This window comes from Budorcas taxicolor, chromosome 23 (genome assembly GCF_023091745.1).
Source record: "Budorcas taxicolor isolate Tak-1 chromosome 23, Takin1.1, whole genome shotgun sequence".
Taxonomy (NCBI): Eukaryota; Metazoa; Chordata; class Mammalia; order Artiodactyla; family Bovidae; genus Budorcas; species Budorcas taxicolor.
Genome location: NC_068932.1, coordinates 15,721,813 through 15,741,213, shown reverse-complemented (window position 1 = coordinate 15,741,213; position 19,401 = coordinate 15,721,813). Strand labels below are relative to the sequence as shown.

The following is a 19,401-nucleotide window of genomic DNA, read 5'->3' as shown; positions in this document are numbered from 1 at the left end:
AGAATGCATGCATGCATACTAAGTCGCTTCAGTCATGTCCAACTCTGTGCGACCCCACAGACGGCAGCCCACCAGGTTCCTCTGTCCCTTGGATTCTCCAGGCAAGAATACTGGAGTGGGTTGCCATTTCCTTCTCCAATGCATGCATGCATGCTAAGTCACTTCAGTCATGTCCAACTCTTTGCTACCCCATGGACAGCAGCCCACCGGGCTCCTGCATCCACAGAATTCTCCAGGCAAGAGTACTGAGGTGGGTTGCCATTTCCTTCTCCATCAAAAAGAATACACACAGCTACATGAAAATGCTCTTTCCTTTACTATCTAGATATCAGTATAAGGCCATATTTTCTTTACATACTTAAACTAAAATAATAGACAAGCAGAAACTGAATGCTGGAGTAGAAATGATAATCCAATCTTTTTATAATATTAAGCCGGACATTAAGAGATGTGCACAAATGTAAAACAATGCTAGTCTTCCATCAGTTGGTTTTTTAAAAGTTTTTAAAATATGTATTATTTGTGTTAACATGTAATGACTTTATTATTGCTATTTTTAAGTGAATTAATAAATATTTCAACCTGTCAGTGTTAATTCTGGGTATAGCAGTAACTCATAGATAATTCCCATGAACAAAAACTCTTTGGAAAAAACAAAAAACTCTTTGAGATCCTTAATAGTCAAAATCCAAAGCAGCTGTAAATATAAAACATTTGAAAACTGCTGGCCAAGAGCAACAACTGAAAAACTAAAACAAACGTATATCTAATAAGTTAACAGTGGAGATAAAATGGAGTACTAAAAATACTGATTTAATCCAAAAGAGGGCAGGAAATGAGATTAAAATTAACAAAGACCAGATGGGACAATCTGAAAAGAAGTCACAAGATGGTAAATTTAAATTCAGTCATACCAATAAATGACAGTAAATGACACTCCATTTAAAAAGAAGAGGGTATTCAGACTGCCTACAAAGACCCAAATATATGCTATATACCAAAAAAAAAAAAAAAACCCACTTTAAATATGAAGATGGAAAAAAGCAAAGGAACAGAACAATTAACATGTAAACACTAATTGAAAGCAAGCTGTAGTGGATAAATTAGACAAAAACTTCATAATAAGAACCACTACCAGGGCAAAAAAGACATTATATTAATGGTAAAGAGGTCAACTCACCAAAAAGACATAAAAACAAAGCTTCAAAACACAAACAGAAGAAAAAAGAGGAAAAGGAGAAATAGTCAAGTAGATTATGGTGGATATTTCATTATTCCTCTCTCACTAATCCACAGAACAAAAAAATCAGGAAAATTATACAACACTTAAACAATACTATCATCTATGACCCAAATGACATTTATAAAATACTGACCTAACATCAGCAGAATACATACATTCTTTTCCAGTGCACAAGGAATATTCTCTAAAACATGCTACATCTGGGACATAAAACAACTTTCAAATATTGAAAAAGACTAAAATTGCATAATGTATATTGCATGAGCATAATGGAATAAAATTAGAAGTTATTTACAAAAACCTATCTGGGAAAATTCTAAAATATTTGAAAGTTAAAACAACACACTTCTAAATAATCATGAACAAAACATTTTCAGTTGAGTGAAAATGAAAATTCTGATACTTGTTAAACACAGTTAAAGCACAGTTGGGGGAAATGTACAGCTTAATACATATATTAAAAAGATAAAAGGTCTAGAATCAATGATCCACTTTAAAAAACTAGAAAAATCCAAAGCAAGAGGAAAGCAATAATACAGAGTAAAATAAATGAGATAGAAATAGAGAGAGAGGTAAAAATCAATGAAACAAAAGGGGTATATTTTTAAAAGGTCAATAAAACTGATAAACTTCTGGTAATATTGATCAATAAAAAAAGACACAAATTACTAATTTCAGGAATGTGTGAGAGATCATCTCTACGTTTATGACATAACAGGTAGATATTAAAAGGATAAGAGAATATTATTAACAATTTTATTCCAATAAATCCTAAAACAGAGATGAAACATACAAATCTCTTGAAAGATACAAGTTAACCAAAACTGACTCAAGAAAAAACAGCAAACAACATACATCATATCAATTAAAATTTAAATTTATAATTAAAAACTATTCAATAATACAGTAAGTCCCCTACACATGAACAACTTCTATTCTGAATGTGTTCGTAAGTCCAATTTATATGTCCAACAAAGTTAGCCTAGGTACCCAACTAACACAAACGGCTATATCTTACTGTACTGTAATAGGTTTATAATACTTTTCACACAAATAATACATAAAAACAAACAAATACAAAAAACACAACATTTTTAACCCTACAGTACAGTACCTTGAAAAGCACAGTATTACAGTACAGTAGTTGGCATACAGGGGCTGTCGCTGAGTGAACAGGCAAGAAGACTGAGGACAAACTGCAGTTTCACTCGTGCCTGATGCAGACAGAACACACTTTCACATTTTTGAAAGTGTGCAACTTAAAGGGTCACATGTAAGGTACTTACTGTAACAACAACAAAAATCCCAGTATACTTCGTTTATGTCAGTAATTCTCAGTTGGGGTTGACTCTGGCCCTAGGGTATGTCTGACAACATTAAGAGACATTTTTGGTTGCCACAACTGTGAGGGGATGCTGCTGGCGTCTCCTGGGCAGAAGCCAAAGACGCTGCTAATTCTTCACTGCACAGGGAGGGTCCCCAAGAACAAAAATGACAAGGCCTAAAATAGGCCTTGAGAAAACTTGCCTTAGATAATCTCACTGCCAAGTTCCACCAAACATTTAAGGAAGAAAAAATATTAATTCTACACAAATTCTTTTAGAATAGAGAGAGGGAAGAAACAGCTCTCCATTCATTCAATGATTCCCGCATTACCCCAATACCAAAATCAGACAAAAATAGTAAAAGAAAATTATAGACCAATATCTCAAATTAAAATAGAAGCAAAAATTCTTAACAAAATATTAGTATTTCAACTTTGTTTTTCTGCTCCAGCATGTAGAAGCTTAAAAGTTGCCTACCTATTCTAGTAAGTAAAAAGCTGAATAAATAAAAAAAATCAACAACTCTTCTTAAATTCCTCAGAGAAATGAGGTCACAGGGCAAACTGCTGCCACAGAATTAGAGAAATAGGTAGATAGATGTCGAGGATCACAATTTACCAGGGTAGAAACTCCTGAAGAAACCTCTGTGGGAACCAATGCCAGGGTAGGAAAACCTGAACTGTAACTGACAAATTGCTAGAGGCTCAATGCGGACATGTCTGAAAGCTAAGACTCCGAGAGATCCCAGCCCCACACACTTCAGCAAGTTTTACCTCCAGGAACTCTATCAGGTCCTCACAGTGAACATCAGAGAAAAAGACCCTTGTGCTTGTGGCAGTAGGAGGGGGAAAGGAGCTATTTTTAAATACATTAGAGCAATCTGTTCTTAACAAAGCTTGCTCTCAGGAAAAACTGTTTCACCAGAGCCTAACTTATTGCGGTCTTATCAGAGCCTAACCTATCTGGGGAAAGGAACATGTCCAACTCCAGCCCACCTCTCCCACCTAAGAGGGTAGAGGGACTGAGAAGCGCCTGTGCACTGGTGAAGTGCACAGTCTGAAGGCACAGGACCACCAAAAGACTGAGAACTAACCACAGGAGGATGCAACACTTTCCCTCCTCCCACACCTAACCACTACATCACTCGGGTCCATTTACTAAAGTTCCTTTTACTCAGCCCATCACATCCACTCTTCAACAAAAAATTATAAGACATACTAAAAAGCAAAAAACACAGTTCAAGGAGATTGAACACATCAGAACCACAGTCAATATGGTAACAATGTTGGACTTATAAACAAGGAATTTTTTAATACTATTAGTGTACTAAGAGCTTTAATGGGAAAAGTAGACAACATGTAAGAATTGATGAATAATGGAAGCAGAGAAATGGAAATTCTAAGTAAGAATGAAAAAGAAATGCTAAAAATTAAAAAAAAGAAAAAAACTAATTAAAAGAAAAACAGAGAACGCCTCTGATGGAGTAGAGGCAAACAGTTGGGGAAAGAAACCTTGAACTAGAGGATCCCTCATTGGAAACCTCCAAAACTGAAAAAGAGAACAAAGACCGAGAAGCAGAGAACAGAATATCCAAGTACTGTCGGACAACTACAAAAATGTAATATACGTGCAATGGAACTACCAAAAGAAGAGAGAGAAAATGGAACAGAAGCAACATTTGAAGGAACGATAACCAGGAATTTCTATAAATTAATGTCAACAGCAAACTACAGATCAGAAAGCTCAGAACCCAAAGTGGTATAGATGCCCAAATAACTACCCCTAGGCAAATCATACTTAACTTGCAGAAAGTGTGTTAGTGTGACAATCGCTCAGTCGCGTCTGACTCTATGTGAGCCCAGGGACTCCTCTGTCCATTGGATTTCCCAGACAAGAATACTGGAGTAGATGGCCAACTGCGGAAAATCAAAGATTTTAATAAATCTTGAAAGAAGCCAGAGGTGAAAAAACCTCGCTACACAAAAGCAAAGATAACAATTTACAGAGAAGTTCTGCACCCTATGAAATTAGCCTTCAAAAAAAAAGAAGAAAAAGACTTTCCCAAGCTAACAAAAGTTGAGAGAATTTGTTGCCAACAGATATCTGCCTTGCAAGAAATGTTGAGAGAAGCTCTTCAGAGAGAGGGAAAGGGACACCTCAGAAATTTTTATCTACATAAAAGAAACAGAAAGAAATACATGAAAGTAAAATAAAAATTCTATTTTTACTAGCCTTAACTGGTCCAACAGATAACAGCTTGCTCAAAATAATAATGATATATTCAGTTACATATGGTTGTGTGTATGTGTATGTGAGCATGCTCATATGTAAATGAAATGAATGACAGCAAACATACAAAGGATGGAAGGAAGCAGTTAGGAATATTTTGATGTTATGAAGTACTTGCAGCACTGTGAAGTGGTAAACATTATTTTTAAATGGGTTTATATTAGTTGTAAATGCATATTGCAAGCTCTAGGATAAAGGGAGGAAGGAAGGGAGAGAGGGAGAGAGAAAGCAGATACAAACTACAAATATCATAAATGAAAGAGGGGGATCACTACAGATTTGATGTATGTTAAAGAAAGCTGAGCGCCGAAGAATTGATGCTTTTGAACTGTGGTGTTGGAGAAGACTCTTGAGAGTCCCTTGGACTGCAAGGAGATCCAACCAGTCCACTCTAAAGGAGATCAGTCCTGGGTGTCCTTTGGAAGGAATGATGCTAAAGCTGAAACTCCAGTACTTTGGCCACCTCATGCGAAGAGCTGACTCACTGGAAAAGACTCTGATGCTGGGAGGGATTGGGAGCAGAAGAAGGGGACGACAGAGGATGAGATCACTGGATGGCATCACCGACTCAATGGACGTGAGTTTGAGTGAACTCCGGGAGTTGGTGATGGACAGGGAGGCCTGGCGTGCTGCAATTCATGGGGTCGCAAAGAGTCGGACACGACGGAGCGACTGAACTGAACTGAAAGAAATATTATGAACAATCATATGCCCCAAAATTTGATAACTTAGATGAAATGGATAAATTCCTTAAAGACATAATCTGTTAAAACTCACAGGAGAAAGAGATGACCTGAACAGTCCTGCTATCTATTTTAAAAATTCAATCAGCAATTATATCCTCAAAAAAGCTGTGAAAAATGAAAAGAAAAGTAAGGCAGAAAGGGAGGGAGTGAAGGAGGGAAAGAAGGACAAAGAGAACTGCATTGACAATCACTTTCCAAAAGAGACAGCTCCTGGCTCAGATGAGTTCATGGGCAGATTTTAAGAAACATTTAAGGAACAAATTATACCAATTCCCTATGATCTCTTCCAAAATATAGAAGCAAAGAGAATACTTACTAATTTAATCAATGAGGCCAGCATTACCCTAATATTAAAACAGGCAAAGACATTAAAAGAAAACCCTGATCAATATATCTCAGAAACACAGATGCAAACATCCTCAATGAAATATTAGCAAATCAAATCAAATAATGTATAAAAAGGATTATATGCCAAGATCAAGTAGGAAAAGTCAACTCATTCATAACAAAAATTCTCATTAAAGTAGGAATAAAACGGTCATTCCTTTCTTGATAAAGAACATTTACAAAACAACCCAAAGCTAATACTATATCTAATGGTGAGAAACTTGAAAGTTTTCCCACTAAGAACAAAGCAAGGGATGTCCCCTCCCACTACTTCTTGTCAACATTGTGAAAAGTCTTAGCTAATGCAACAAGACAAGGAAATACAAGGTATACTGATTGGAAAAGAAAACAATAAAACTGCTTTTGCTTGCAGATGCCATCTATATACAAAATCTGAAAGAACAGTTAAAAAAAAAAAAGTTTCTATGTAGAGGCAAAAGACCCAGAATACCAAACTCAGTATCGAAGAAGAAGAAAGTTGGAGGACAAACATTACCTGACTTCAGGACTTAATATGAAACTACAGTAATCAATATAATGCAGCATTGACAAAGGACTAGACAGTGGAACAGAACAGACAGTCGAAAACAATTCCACATACACACAGTCAACCAATCTTTGACAAAGCAGCAATAGACGGATTATAGACCTTAACATAAAACAAGAAACTATAAAACTACCAGAAGATAAGACAGGAGAAAACCGAGATTACTTTTGATATGGTGATGACTTTATTTAGATATAACACCAAAGGCATAATCCATGAAAAAAAATTGAGAAGCCGGACTTGATAAAAATTAAAAACCACTGCCCTGTGAAAGACACTGTCAAGAGAATGAGAAAACATAGACTGGGAGGAAATACTTGTAAAAGATACATCTGATGAAGGACTGCTATACGAAATACATAAAGAACTCTTAAAATTCTACTGAGTTCTGTTTTTATTATTATAAGAAAATGAACAATCCAATCAAAAATGATCAGAAAAGACACCTCACTAAAGAAGATATGCAGATGATAAGTAATATGTTCTATTCATATGTCAATTGTGAATTAAAATAACAATCAGATACTACTACATACCTATTAGAATGGTCAAAATTCAGAAAAATGATAACCACCAAATACTGGTGAGGATGTGGAACAAAAGAAATGCTCATTCACTGCTTGGTAGGAATGCAAAATGGTACAGTTACTTTGGAAGACAGCTTGGCTGTTTCTTATAAAACTAAAATACCATATGATTCAGCAACCAGGCTCCTTGGTATTTACCCTAAAGAAATGAAAACTTACACCCACAAAAATACTTAACACATAGATGTTTATAGCAACTTTATTCACTATTGCTAAAACTTGGAAGCAAACAAGATGTACTTCAAATTGCTTTCTACATATAATATTTCAAATATTACATCCAGCACCCAAGCAAAGGTAACAAAGCACACACAGAAATAAAATAGCATCCACTAACAAAAACTAGCAGAATCAATATTCAATATAAACAGACCTATAGAATTTCCAGACATTGAAATTATCAGACACAGGCTATGAAAAACTATACTTACTATGTTTAAGGAGATAAAGGCCAAGCTTGAAATTTCAGCAGGGAACTGTAAACTGCAAAAAGTGATATAGCAGATTTGAAAAAGAAACAACTAGAAACATAAGAATTGAAAAACACAAAATTGACATTAAGAACTCAAAGTATGGGGTTGAGGAAACTGTATTTTTAACTCATTCCCTAGGTAATCCACTGTGTTTGAGAACAAGAATCATAGACTACTACAACAAATCTCAAAGTCCTTTGCAATCTCACTCTTTGCTAGTTTCTATAAAGCCTCCAGAATTTTTCTAACATATGAATTTGATGTCTCAGCACTGAAAGTATTTTGGTTAAGACCAACTTTCTAACCTGTGGCTAATGACCTTCACCTCTTCCCTGCTCAGTCGCTCAGTGTTGTCCAACTCTTTGCAACCACATGGACTGTAGCACACCAGGCTTCTCTTTTCATAGGATTTTCCAGGCAAGAATACTGGAGTGGGTTGCCATTTCCTTCTCCAGGGGATCTTCCCCACCCAGGGATTGAACCTGGGTCTCCTGCACTGAAGGCAGATTCTTTCTGACCTAATACTGAGTGCATTCCTGCTTGCTCATTCAGTTTTCTCTATCTGGAATGGCTTTCCCCATCTTGTCTACCTAGTGAACTCCTACGAGTACATTTCAGAACACAAACTGCATGTAATCCTGAGTAGAATTAATCACTCTTTCATCTCTACTCCCATACTTTGTTCACAACTACAGCACTCACTATACTATATGAGAACCATATATGAATCTTTCCCCTCCTTCCCACAGTTATACTAGAATAACAGAAAAGCTAGGACTCATATTAATAATCTATTTCTCAAGAACCTAAACCATGCCTATTTCATCGTACAGTCAATGTCTGTTGAATAAATTACACATTCTTTAAAATGAAAGCCGGACAAACTTAGAGAAGAATCTAGGATCAATTAAAGAATTTTGTCCTTCAAATTCTACCAGAGAAAAGGTTTAGAGCTTGCTAATATGAAGTCACACAGTAAGCTGGTCACAGAATGGTATCCTACAACATTTTGATGTCTTAGGCTCTATATCTAAAGGACTCACCAGAAGAAGAATGTACCAGGAGAGGGATATGAGAAAAGATAAGTCTAGGGTTCAAAGGGAGGGTGGCAGGAGTCTTTGACCACCTTCTTAAAGTAAAATATGAGGTCTGGGGAAAAGGAAGAATAAAATAGGAGCTTCTCATTTTTAGACAATGGGAAAGCCAAAATAAGCTTGATGCATATACACTGACTTGACTTTTGAGTTTCAGCATACAGTGAGAACACTACTCCTAAAGGGGTTAGTGTTAAATCTGTGTCAGTAAGTAAACCCTCATGATTCTATCTTATGGCAGCCATTTATAGACAGCCAGAATAATGTTTCAGAAATGGAAGAAACTCCCCATGTGGACATCTCTATCACCTTAAGAACATGTCTACCCAAGATAAAGACAATTTTACACAATTTGATCCAAAAGCCAGGGAAATCATCATGCTTGTAGTAGAGGGGATAGCCAATTAGGATACCTTTAGTGGTTGATTCTAGGATCTGTGAATTAGAAGAAATAAAATGCATCCCATAACTCAAGTTTAACTGAAACCTAGGGCAAAGCATTTCATCATCCTCTGGCATACAGCAGTGTCTTAACAAACTTCATTTTGGTAAAGCTATTAACACAATTTTGTTTGTTTAGTGTAATCTGAAGCCTAACATAATTATAAGTCTGACATCATGACAGAAGGAATATAACTTCTACTTTGATGCTTGAATTATATGTTTGGAATCAAATAACAAGTAAGAGTATTTTCAAATTGCAACTCTTCCAAGTCTCTGTCTTTAACAATAAAAAAAAAAAAAAAAAAAAACACCTGAAATTCTGCCCTGTTCAATTTATGAGAACTTATTATTATTATTCTTTTCATTTCTTTAACTAATTTAACCCTCTTTCTTAAGGTTCAAACTTCTCCCCTCTCCCAGGAGCACAGGCCCAGAGCTGGTACAAAGTCCTCTCTCAATCTTCAGGCCACAGAAATCAACATTTATGAAATCAGAACTTATTGATACATAGGAGAGACACAGCAATTTATCATTAACTATAAATAAGGAACACGTGTGTGGCTAGAAAGGTAATTATTCACTTCCTTTTCAAGGTGACAATACATTAGGTAAATAAAGATGAAGGAACATGCAAGTGTGTAACACTTTTAAGGACTTATCAAAAACAAATTCTGTACACAGTTCAGACCCTTCACAATTTAGCAACAATGAAGCAGTTCATTTATTGCAGTGCTCACTCAAATTTTATACTGAAGGTATCTATATTTAAGCATAACTAAAATCAACAAACTTTTCAAGTATCCTAACTACATAAACCAATAATGTTAGTAACCAGAAAACTATGCTCTACCCTTACAAAGTGTAACATAATTAGTGCTCACAAAGTATGTGTATTCTAGTCCTTTCCACAACGCTACTTACTGTTCCTAAAGTCAAAGGCTTAATTGAGGAGAGTGACCTATTCTCCTTTATTTTTTCTTCTATTTTTTGGTCCCGCTGCACGGCATGTGGGATCTTAGTTCCCCGACCAGGGGACAAACATGCGCTACTTGCAATGGAAGTGAGGCGTCTTAACCACTGGACTGCTAGGTAAGTCCATGACCTATTCTATTTTAGACAATTTGAAATGCTCAGATTAAGAAACGGAGTCTTAAAACTTTTTTCCTTGCCTGTCAAAAGATAGTGTTTTAAAGTGATTCAAACACTCAACTAAAACACCACTCAGAAAAAGACATGAGTGATGAAAAACATGAAGCATCATCTAAGTACTATAATCTCACCTATCCATAATGAAAAAGACGCCAATACAAAAATAGTGCCAAGCAAAAAGTTACTTTCTACTGAAAGACTGAGTTTGACATAGACTATATTCGATCTAGTATGCAATCATGTTACAATTACACATAACATGGCACATTTGAAATAATTCTCACTTGCAGTTTGGGGGTCATAAGACAAACTCTGTAGCTGTATTCCAACTTCAGCCTATTAATTTAGAAAAACCAAAAACTTAGGTCAATTGAACTACAATATAACTGAAATACTATTTATAATTAATAGATGCGATTTTTAACATGGCTCACCAACTGGTTCAGATGGCCACAAGCAGGAATTTCACACCTGCAAGAGAACACATGTGATAATCCTCATAAAATAATATTACGAATATTCGTATGATTTGGGGACTGACTGTCAAGTTAAATGCCAAACCTGAGTCAGTCTGATTTTGCTATAATCCTAAAATGATTTTTATACTTCTTTATTATTAACGTGGAAGGTCCTAAAATTGATCAAACCTTTAATAACTTTAAAAAATATTTAACCTACAAGTATCCTTCACTTTTGAACTTCATGTATCTCTGAAAAACTATAGATACAAAACACTTAAAAGAAGGCAAAAAGTTTTATATACCATAACATTTTGTTCTTAGGGAAAAAAAATATAATATAAAAATATATACACATGAAAATAACTATGTTTTCTACACAAAAATTGCATTTTAAAAGGCTTAAAACTGTGAAGGGAAAAGTAAAATGAGATATACCTTCCTATAATGTTTTATATTTTATAGAGAATATAATCATGTGCCATTTGTGCAATTAACAATTAATAGATAAAAAGGTTGTAATTCAAAGTAGTTTAGTTAAGTTTATAATCTTATAAGTGTCTTTCCATTAGAAAAAAATTCTAGTCCCCAAACATATACTCATCCTTAAGAATACGGCAACGCCTTTCTGGATATCTGCTTAATGAAATAATTATCCTATAAAATACTACTACCACTCTAATATTCTAACAAGTTTTACAGTTTTGCCCTTCCTGAAGCAAGTGATGCATCTTAAGAAAGATCAGAGGAATCTATTTTTTCCTTAGTACTTCTAGCACTGCCTCACTTTTTCAGGCAGTTTTACAGTGGAATACTAGCTACCGTCATTTTCTACAGCCGTAACAGCTTAAAACCTTATCCTAAAACATGACAGATGTGTCTGAACACTCTTCATGGTTTTACTCTTACATTATTTTAAATTCTGATTCTAAACACAAAACACATTTTACATGTGAACATAGTCAAAGATCTCAAATGTAGTTTTATGCTGATAATGTTTTACAGAGTTTAGAAATTAGGACTGTAAAACAAACTGTTTTCAAGTGGGAACAGAAAGTTGTAGCTTTATCATTACTAATAAAAGAAAATTATGCCTACTTTTAAAATGACAATTGCAGGAAAGAGAATAACAAAATGAGACAAATGGGGGATGGGGTATAGGACACAAACTGTAGTAAAAGAGAAAGCAGAAACATATTTCATCACATGGTGAAACAGACACATTTTAGAGGGTGGAAAACAGTCAGAGGAACAATGACTTTGCTGTCCATCATGGCTCCCAGAAAACAAACAGAAGCATGAACAAGGCACCAAAATACACACCAGTCCCTACACACACCAGAACACTCAAAAATTAAAAGCAGCAGCTGGGAGAAATCAACATGTAACCAATAATCAATATGTAACCGTGTAATCAATAAACGGCCAGAAAGGGACTGTAGAAGATGCATTTCAATTCCACTCTTTCTTCCCATATAAAAATAAGACTTGTTCTTTTCCTGACCACTCATCAAATTTTCAAACAACTTATGTATAAAAAGGAAAGAAAACGTGAGGCCTTGGCACTCCAAAATGAAAACAGCAGATTAAAGGCAATGGCACATCAGTAAACAGATAATTATCCACTAGTAATTAGAGACCTACAGTAAGAAAATATCACAGAATGTTAGTTTACATAAAGATATTAAAATACTATATGCACATGCATATTTCAGGTAAACTACCATAAAGTCAAGAATACAAACCTTCAATAGCAAGACCACTGTTTTTGCCTCTAGAGGGCGAACTTGGTCTTCTGAAAAACTCTAGACAAGAGAGGTTACTTTTAGACTTTACAAAAAAAAAAAAGAGTTAAAATTTAAGATGTCCAGAAAGCAAAGATTCCCAAACTTTATTGGATTAACAGCAAACTTAGTGCCTCAGTAGTTATTATTGGCACCCCTTAAACCAACAGAAATACCCAATTATTGTTTAATGAGTAGTTATGTCCCAGTACTTAGTAGCCATTTGAAAAAAATACACATAAATTAAAAGAAAGCTTTATTGCATTCTTAAATAACCACAATTAATCACTAATTGGGGCATGTGTGCCTTTTGTGCAGCGTACAATTTCACAAATCTTGAAATAAGACTGGACACCATCACCTTCATTTCCTGTTCCACACTGATTTTTGCAGAGTATCTGATTTTTACCACAGCAAACTCAGAGAAACCAGATTCACAAAGACACAATGTCACAGAAAGTAATATATTTCCATTTTATGTTAAAACTGTGTACTACCTCAAGCTATCAGGCAGCACCGTATCCAACAAATGGTGGAAGAGTATTACTGAGTTTGCCATGGTTCCCATCAGCATTAGCTGCTGTAGCACATGGGGTGACCTCGGCACACAGCTTTGGAATCATAGCACTTTAGTGTTAAGTCTGAGCAGCATATAAACTAGTCAATATTTTAATTACTTGAAAATGAAATTAACTATAACAAATGCTATTAAAGATATAAAAATTATGTTATTTACTTGAGAAATCAGTTTTTCTTTTCAGCAATAAAAAGAACACTATTAAATCCTTAAAGGAAAATATTTTTCCAATTTAGATGACGATTATTGTTTTCATGGTGATTATTTTTATAAATGCTGGATGTGCTAAATTTGATAAACTACAATTGGAAGGAGATAAATAAGAAATTTATCATTTTATCTCCTTCTGAGGAGTAACTTCTCTGAACTTAAAAATGCCACAAACTGATAAAAGAGTCTCACTGTTGTCCAGTCTCACTGATCTCCTATTACTGAGAAGCACAAGCTAAGAAGTCAAGTAAGACATGAAATTCTTAAGAACTCAAGAATATGGGTATTAAGAGAGGTAACAGAAGAACTGGCTCCTAAATTACTAGAAACAGAATATATACCCACCCACCTCACAAAGTCCTTGGTAGAAAACCAGAAAATGACCAAGGAAATTTTCAACCTCAAAATCTACTCAGTTTTCACTTTATACTGCTTCATCGTTCACAACTACCCATCATATATAAAATCTGTGCCATTGCAAATGCTACCATGTTCAATTAGAAGTCACAGTATGTGGTGAGAATGGTTTACTGAGAAAATTTTTTAAAAGAAAGAAAAAAGAAGATACTATCCAAGGAATAACTAGGAAAGAAAATCAGTGTTCTGCTACTATAAATAATTTTTACAACCATAAACTATAATTGAAAATATATGTCATGCTTTAAAAAAAACTTAAATTTACTACAAATATCTATAGTCACAAAATTTTGTATGTTAAAAAAAATGAATGAAAGTAGAATATGGTTGATAATCTAGAAGAGAATATTTGGAAAGCAAGACAAACCACATGGCTATATTAGTACTTACCTGCTGAATGATTTTGGAAGTTTTCTGAAGATTCTCTCTGGGAGGGACTTTACCAAATAATTTCCAGCCAGGAGCACTATGTACAACTGATTTGAGTTCTTTTGTCCTTTTTGGGAAAAGGTTTCTGAAATACAGAAAAGTTACATGAATTGTGCTTCTGGTAACCAGGGAACTACTTGAAAAATGGCAGATGTAAACAAAATGTAAATATTTGCTTTGAACTAGCTACAAAGTGTACTAGAATTGACTATATATGTATTATACTTGACAGGAAAAGCCAAAAATCTGAGAACAAAAAAGTTACAGAGAACTTGTATAAAACAGGTAAAGGATTAAGCCATACAATTTTTGTGGGAAAATACTACTTAATTATTCTCTGTAACAACTTGTTAGTGCTTGAAATAAACGAGTATCTATTGAGCCTATTCCCATAATATATGTATATTCAAACTGTTTTTCCTAGGCACAAGAAAAGCTCACTGTAAAAGGGCCAACATATAACCTAGTAAGAAAGTTATTTCTCATTGACAGTCTAAACAAAAATCTGCATAAGGAACAAGGATTTTACCTATAGTCACCATGCCCTTACCAACCAAATTAAGTATATATTGTACATGTAAGCAGGAATGATATTCAAAATATGTATACATCAATATGGCATGCCAGGGTACCACAGACTAATCAGAAAGGTACAGTGAATCCAACTGAATATAAACACTTCATATAAGCTGTGATATAAATATTCACTAAGAAAATTTAAAATGTTTATATACAAACAGTCACAAAGTATTTGAAAGCTCAAATAGCTTGGTCTATCTATACTCAAAATACATTAAAAGTACATTATTAAAAATACTTAAAAGTACATTATTGTGATAAGAATGGGATAAATTTTTAATGCATAATGTTAAGGCTATTTTTCAAGTTTAGAAAGATATCAATGGACTCCTACAAAATATGGGTTAATCAATACTAAAGAAATACTCTCATTTTCCTGGGTGTGCAGTGGAAGTGAATTGATAATTTTTGATGACAATTTACACTAATTTCTACTTAGGATACTCTAGAAGTTTCATCTGAGACCATATATAGTTACTCAGTTTTCTATTTCATAAAATATCTAAGTTTTCAATAATGATTACATGAAGGTATATGGTATATTTACAATAAAGTTTCATGCCTCAAAGGATGGCCTATTAATTTAAATACTATTTTATACCTTGTGTGCTGCTCATCAATTTATTGCCTCGTAGCTCCATTATGAACCCTGCAGTATATGCTCTGTGACAACACGGAATTCCTTTGAGCATTTCTCCTTTTAAAATGAACATTTCTCCTTTTAAAATAAACTTTCTCAGTAGAGAGCACTGAAGGGACACTGCAGGAGAAAGGGGCTTTGGTCTCCTCTGGTTTCCAGCTGAAGCAGAGTGGGTCAGTGGTTTGGTGTGAGGATATCCAGTAGAATTCTGCTCAGTCATGTGCCCAAGTCCGTCAGCAAACTTGCAGCCTCAGCAACTCAACTGGCAGATGGCTTTCCTGTAGTCCTCTTAACATGTAAACTGGCACCCCAAAGGCTTCCTGCCAGCACTGATGCACTAATTCTCTCTGTAAGCCCCACACAGCTCACTTGTACTCCCCAGAAAGTTCTCACCAAGCTATGCTCCCCCTACAAGCCTCCATGTGGCCTGCCTATACACCTTCCAACCAAGGTTTCCCATCCAACATGTTAAACACAGGGAAAGGACCTTTGACACCAAGGTTTATACAAAGAATTCTTGCATGAGACATCAAAAGCATGATCTATAAAAGAAAAACTGATGAACCAAGCTTAAATTGAAACACTTGCACTTCAAAAGATATCACTGATACAAAATGAAGAAGTAGAAGGATCTAAAAGTCAGTCCCTCCACCAAAGTAAAACTTGAGCCAGAAAGAGCAATTGGAATCAATCATTTCAGACCTACAGAACCTTTTCAGAAATTTATAACCAGCAAGGGAGTGCATGAAAGGAGAGGCTGCTGATCTTCCCTAAGTGAAGAGCATGGGTGAACCAACTACCATCAACTGTTCCTGAGCCCCTCCCTCCTATAGCCGTGGAGATAGCAGCCTGCTGGCTCCAGGAGGAATAGTTTCTAGAACAGGCAGCAGCAGCAGCTTCCATTGGTGGTATCTATCAGAACATTAAAAAAGGGTACTTTTTTTGACGCAGATATTTAAGGAAATCTTAGTCAGGCCACCAGCTAACTGCAGGAAATAACAGAACAGAAACTTGTGACCACACACAAAAAGGATTACACACTTTGCAAAAACAGTTTGGAAATAACACAGATGGCTCTAGTCTTCAATGAACAAAAATCTGCAGTCATTGAGAACTGAGAAAACAGATTTACACAGATTCAACATAATAATACTCAGAGTGTCCAGGTCTCAACAAGAAAAGAATTATAATACATATAAAGACACAGCAAAGTATAGACCAATCACAGGAGAAAGAATTTGGCAAAAACAATTCCTAAGGAAGTTGAGACAATGAGATTACTAGTCAAACATGTTACATTAACTGTCATAAATATACCCAATGAGCTAACCAAAACTATGAACAAAGAATTAAAGGAAATCAAGCAGGGAACAAAGTGAGAATATCATTAGAGACAATTATATATAGGAACCAAACAAATTCTGGAACTGAAAAGTAGAATAAAATTAAAAATTCATTAAAATAGTTCAACATCAGATTACAGCAAGCAGAAGGAAATATCAGCATGTAACATGACGATAAGACAATTGAACTTATTCAGTCTCAAGAGCACAAAGAAAAAAGAATGAATAAAAATGAGCAGAGCCTGATAAATTTGTACAACACTATGGTGTATAATAGCATATGTGCTATAAGAGTTCCAGAAGCAGAAGAGGAAAAAAAGGGGGGGTGGCAGAAACAATTTTTGAAGAATGGCTAAAAATTTTTCAAATATGATGGAAGACACAAACCTACACATCCAAGAAGCTCAACAAACTCCAAACAAAATAAATTCAAGGAGATATACAAGAAGATACATTATAGTCAAACTGTCAAAAGACAAAGAGAGAATTTTGCAAGCATCAAGAGAGAAGCAACTATCACAAACAATCTTTCTTCAATAAGATCAACACCTGATTTCTCATATGACATCTTGTGGGCCAAAAGTGTCAGGCTGACATAATTTAAAGTTCTGGGGGAAAAAAAAAAACTATCAGCTGAGAATTCTATATGCAGCAAAAATCTATCCAACAATAAAGGATAAATGAAGCTATTTCTAGACAAACAAGTTAAGTATGCTCATTCCTAACAGATCTGCCCTACAAGAAGTATCAAGAATTTTTCAGAATGAAGTGAAAAGTAGCTCAAAACCATGAGAAAACACTGGTAAAATTATTTACACAGGTAAATGTCAAAGTCAGTATTATTGTACTCTTCTATTTATAACTCCACATTTTTCCTATGTGATTTAAAAGGTAAATGCATAAAGTAATATTTACAAATTTATGTTACTGGGCATACAACATACAAACATGTAATCTCTGGCAGTAACAATATGAATGAGGAGGTACAGGGATGTATACAGTTAGCACAGTATTAGTGCACTAATGGAACTGGTTTATATGCTAATGAAATTAATTTGGTATAATTCAAACCAGGTTGCTTTAAGTTTATGATGTCAATTGTAATCCCCAAAGTTACCACTAGAAAATAACTTTAAAATATACATAAGAGAATCAAAATGGTACACTAAAAATTCAACTAAATACAAAAAGTGGTAAGGAGGAACTGAGGAACAAAAAAATATATAAGACATACAGAAAATAAACAGCTAAATGACAGAAATCCTTACTCATCAACAATGAATTTAAATATAAGTTGATTAAGTGAAAGTGAAGTCACTCAGTCGTGTCTGACTCTTTGCAATCAGTGGACTGTAGCCCACCAAGCTCCTCCATCCATGGGATTCTCCAGGCAAGAATACTGGAGTGTGTTGCCATTTCCTTCTCCAGGGAAGTTGATTAAACTCTTTTATTAAAAGGAGAGTGACTGGCAGACTGGATTAAAAACACTGTATGTTGTCTACCTGGGTGGCACAGTGGTGAAGAACCTGCCTGCCAATGCAGGAGACAGAAGAGACGAGGGTTTGATCCCTGGGTTGGGAAGATCCGCAGGAGGAGGGCATGGCATGGCAACCCACTCCAGTATTCTTTTTTTTTTTTTTTTTTTTTTTTTTGAGTATTCCATGGACAGAGAAGCCTGGTAGGCTACAGTTCATTCAGTCACAGACAGTCAGACACAACTGAAGTGACTTAACAGCAGGCACATGCTGTCTATAAAATATTCACTTTAGATAAAAAGATACAAAGAGGTTAAAAGTAAAAAGATGGAAAATTTTATTGAAAGCAAATAGTAATCAAAGAGAACAGCAGTGATTATATTATTGTCACATAAAATAGATGTTAAGTCAAAAAGGTTACAAGAAGCAGAAGAGAACATCATGTGTTGTGGAAAAACGTTTAATCCAGCAAGAAGATATAACTACTATAAACATTTTTGTTGTTGTTAAGTAGCTAAGTTGTGCCCAACCCTTTGGCGACCCCACAGACTGTAACCCACCAGGCTCCTCTGTCCATGAGATTTCCCAGGCAAGAATTGAGTGGATTGCCATTTCCTTCTCTAGGGGATCTTCACAGGAATTAAACCCGCATCTCTTGCATTAGCAGGTGGATTCTTTTACCACTGAGTCACCAGGGCAGCCCAATTATAAACATACACACACCTAACAACAGAAGAAAAATACATGAAGAAAAATTGACAATACTGAAGGAATAGGCAGTTCTACAATAACTGGATCCAAAATCACTGCAGATGGTGACTGCAGCCATGACATTAAAAGACGCTTACTCCTTGGAAGAAAAGTTATGACCAACCTAGAGAGCATACTGAAAAGCAGAGACATTACTTTGCCAACAAAGGTCAAGGCTATGGTTTTTCCAGTCATAGTCATAGTCAAGGCTATGGTTTTTCCAGTGGTCATGTACGGATGTGAGAGTTGGACTGTGAAGAAAGCTGAGTGCCGAAGAATTGATGCGTCTGAACTGTGGTGTTGGAGAAGACTCTTGAGAGTCCCTTGGACTGCAAGGAGATCCAACCAGTCCATTCTACAGGAGATCAACCCTGGGATTTCTTTGGAAGGAATGATGCTGAAGCTGAAACTCCAGTACTTTGGCCACCTCATGCGAAGAGTTGACTCATTGGAAA

General features: G+C 35.3%; 1 protein-coding gene across 1 annotated transcript in view; it reads right to left on the bottom strand.

Annotated features, from left to right (window-relative positions):
- Nucleotides 1–19,401, bottom strand: part of TBC1D12 (TBC1 domain family member 12) — a 93,488-nt gene that overhangs the window by 35,624 nt on the left and 38,463 nt on the right. Inside the window, exons 2-3 of the mRNA XM_052661024.1 lie at nucleotides 14,121–14,244; nucleotides 12,488–12,547 (exon numbers count right to left, since the gene is read on the bottom strand). Of these exons, the coding sequence (XP_052516984.1) occupies nucleotides 12,488–12,547; nucleotides 14,121–14,244 (184 nt within the window). The remainder of the gene's footprint in view (nucleotides 1–12,487; nucleotides 12,548–14,120; nucleotides 14,245–19,401) is intronic.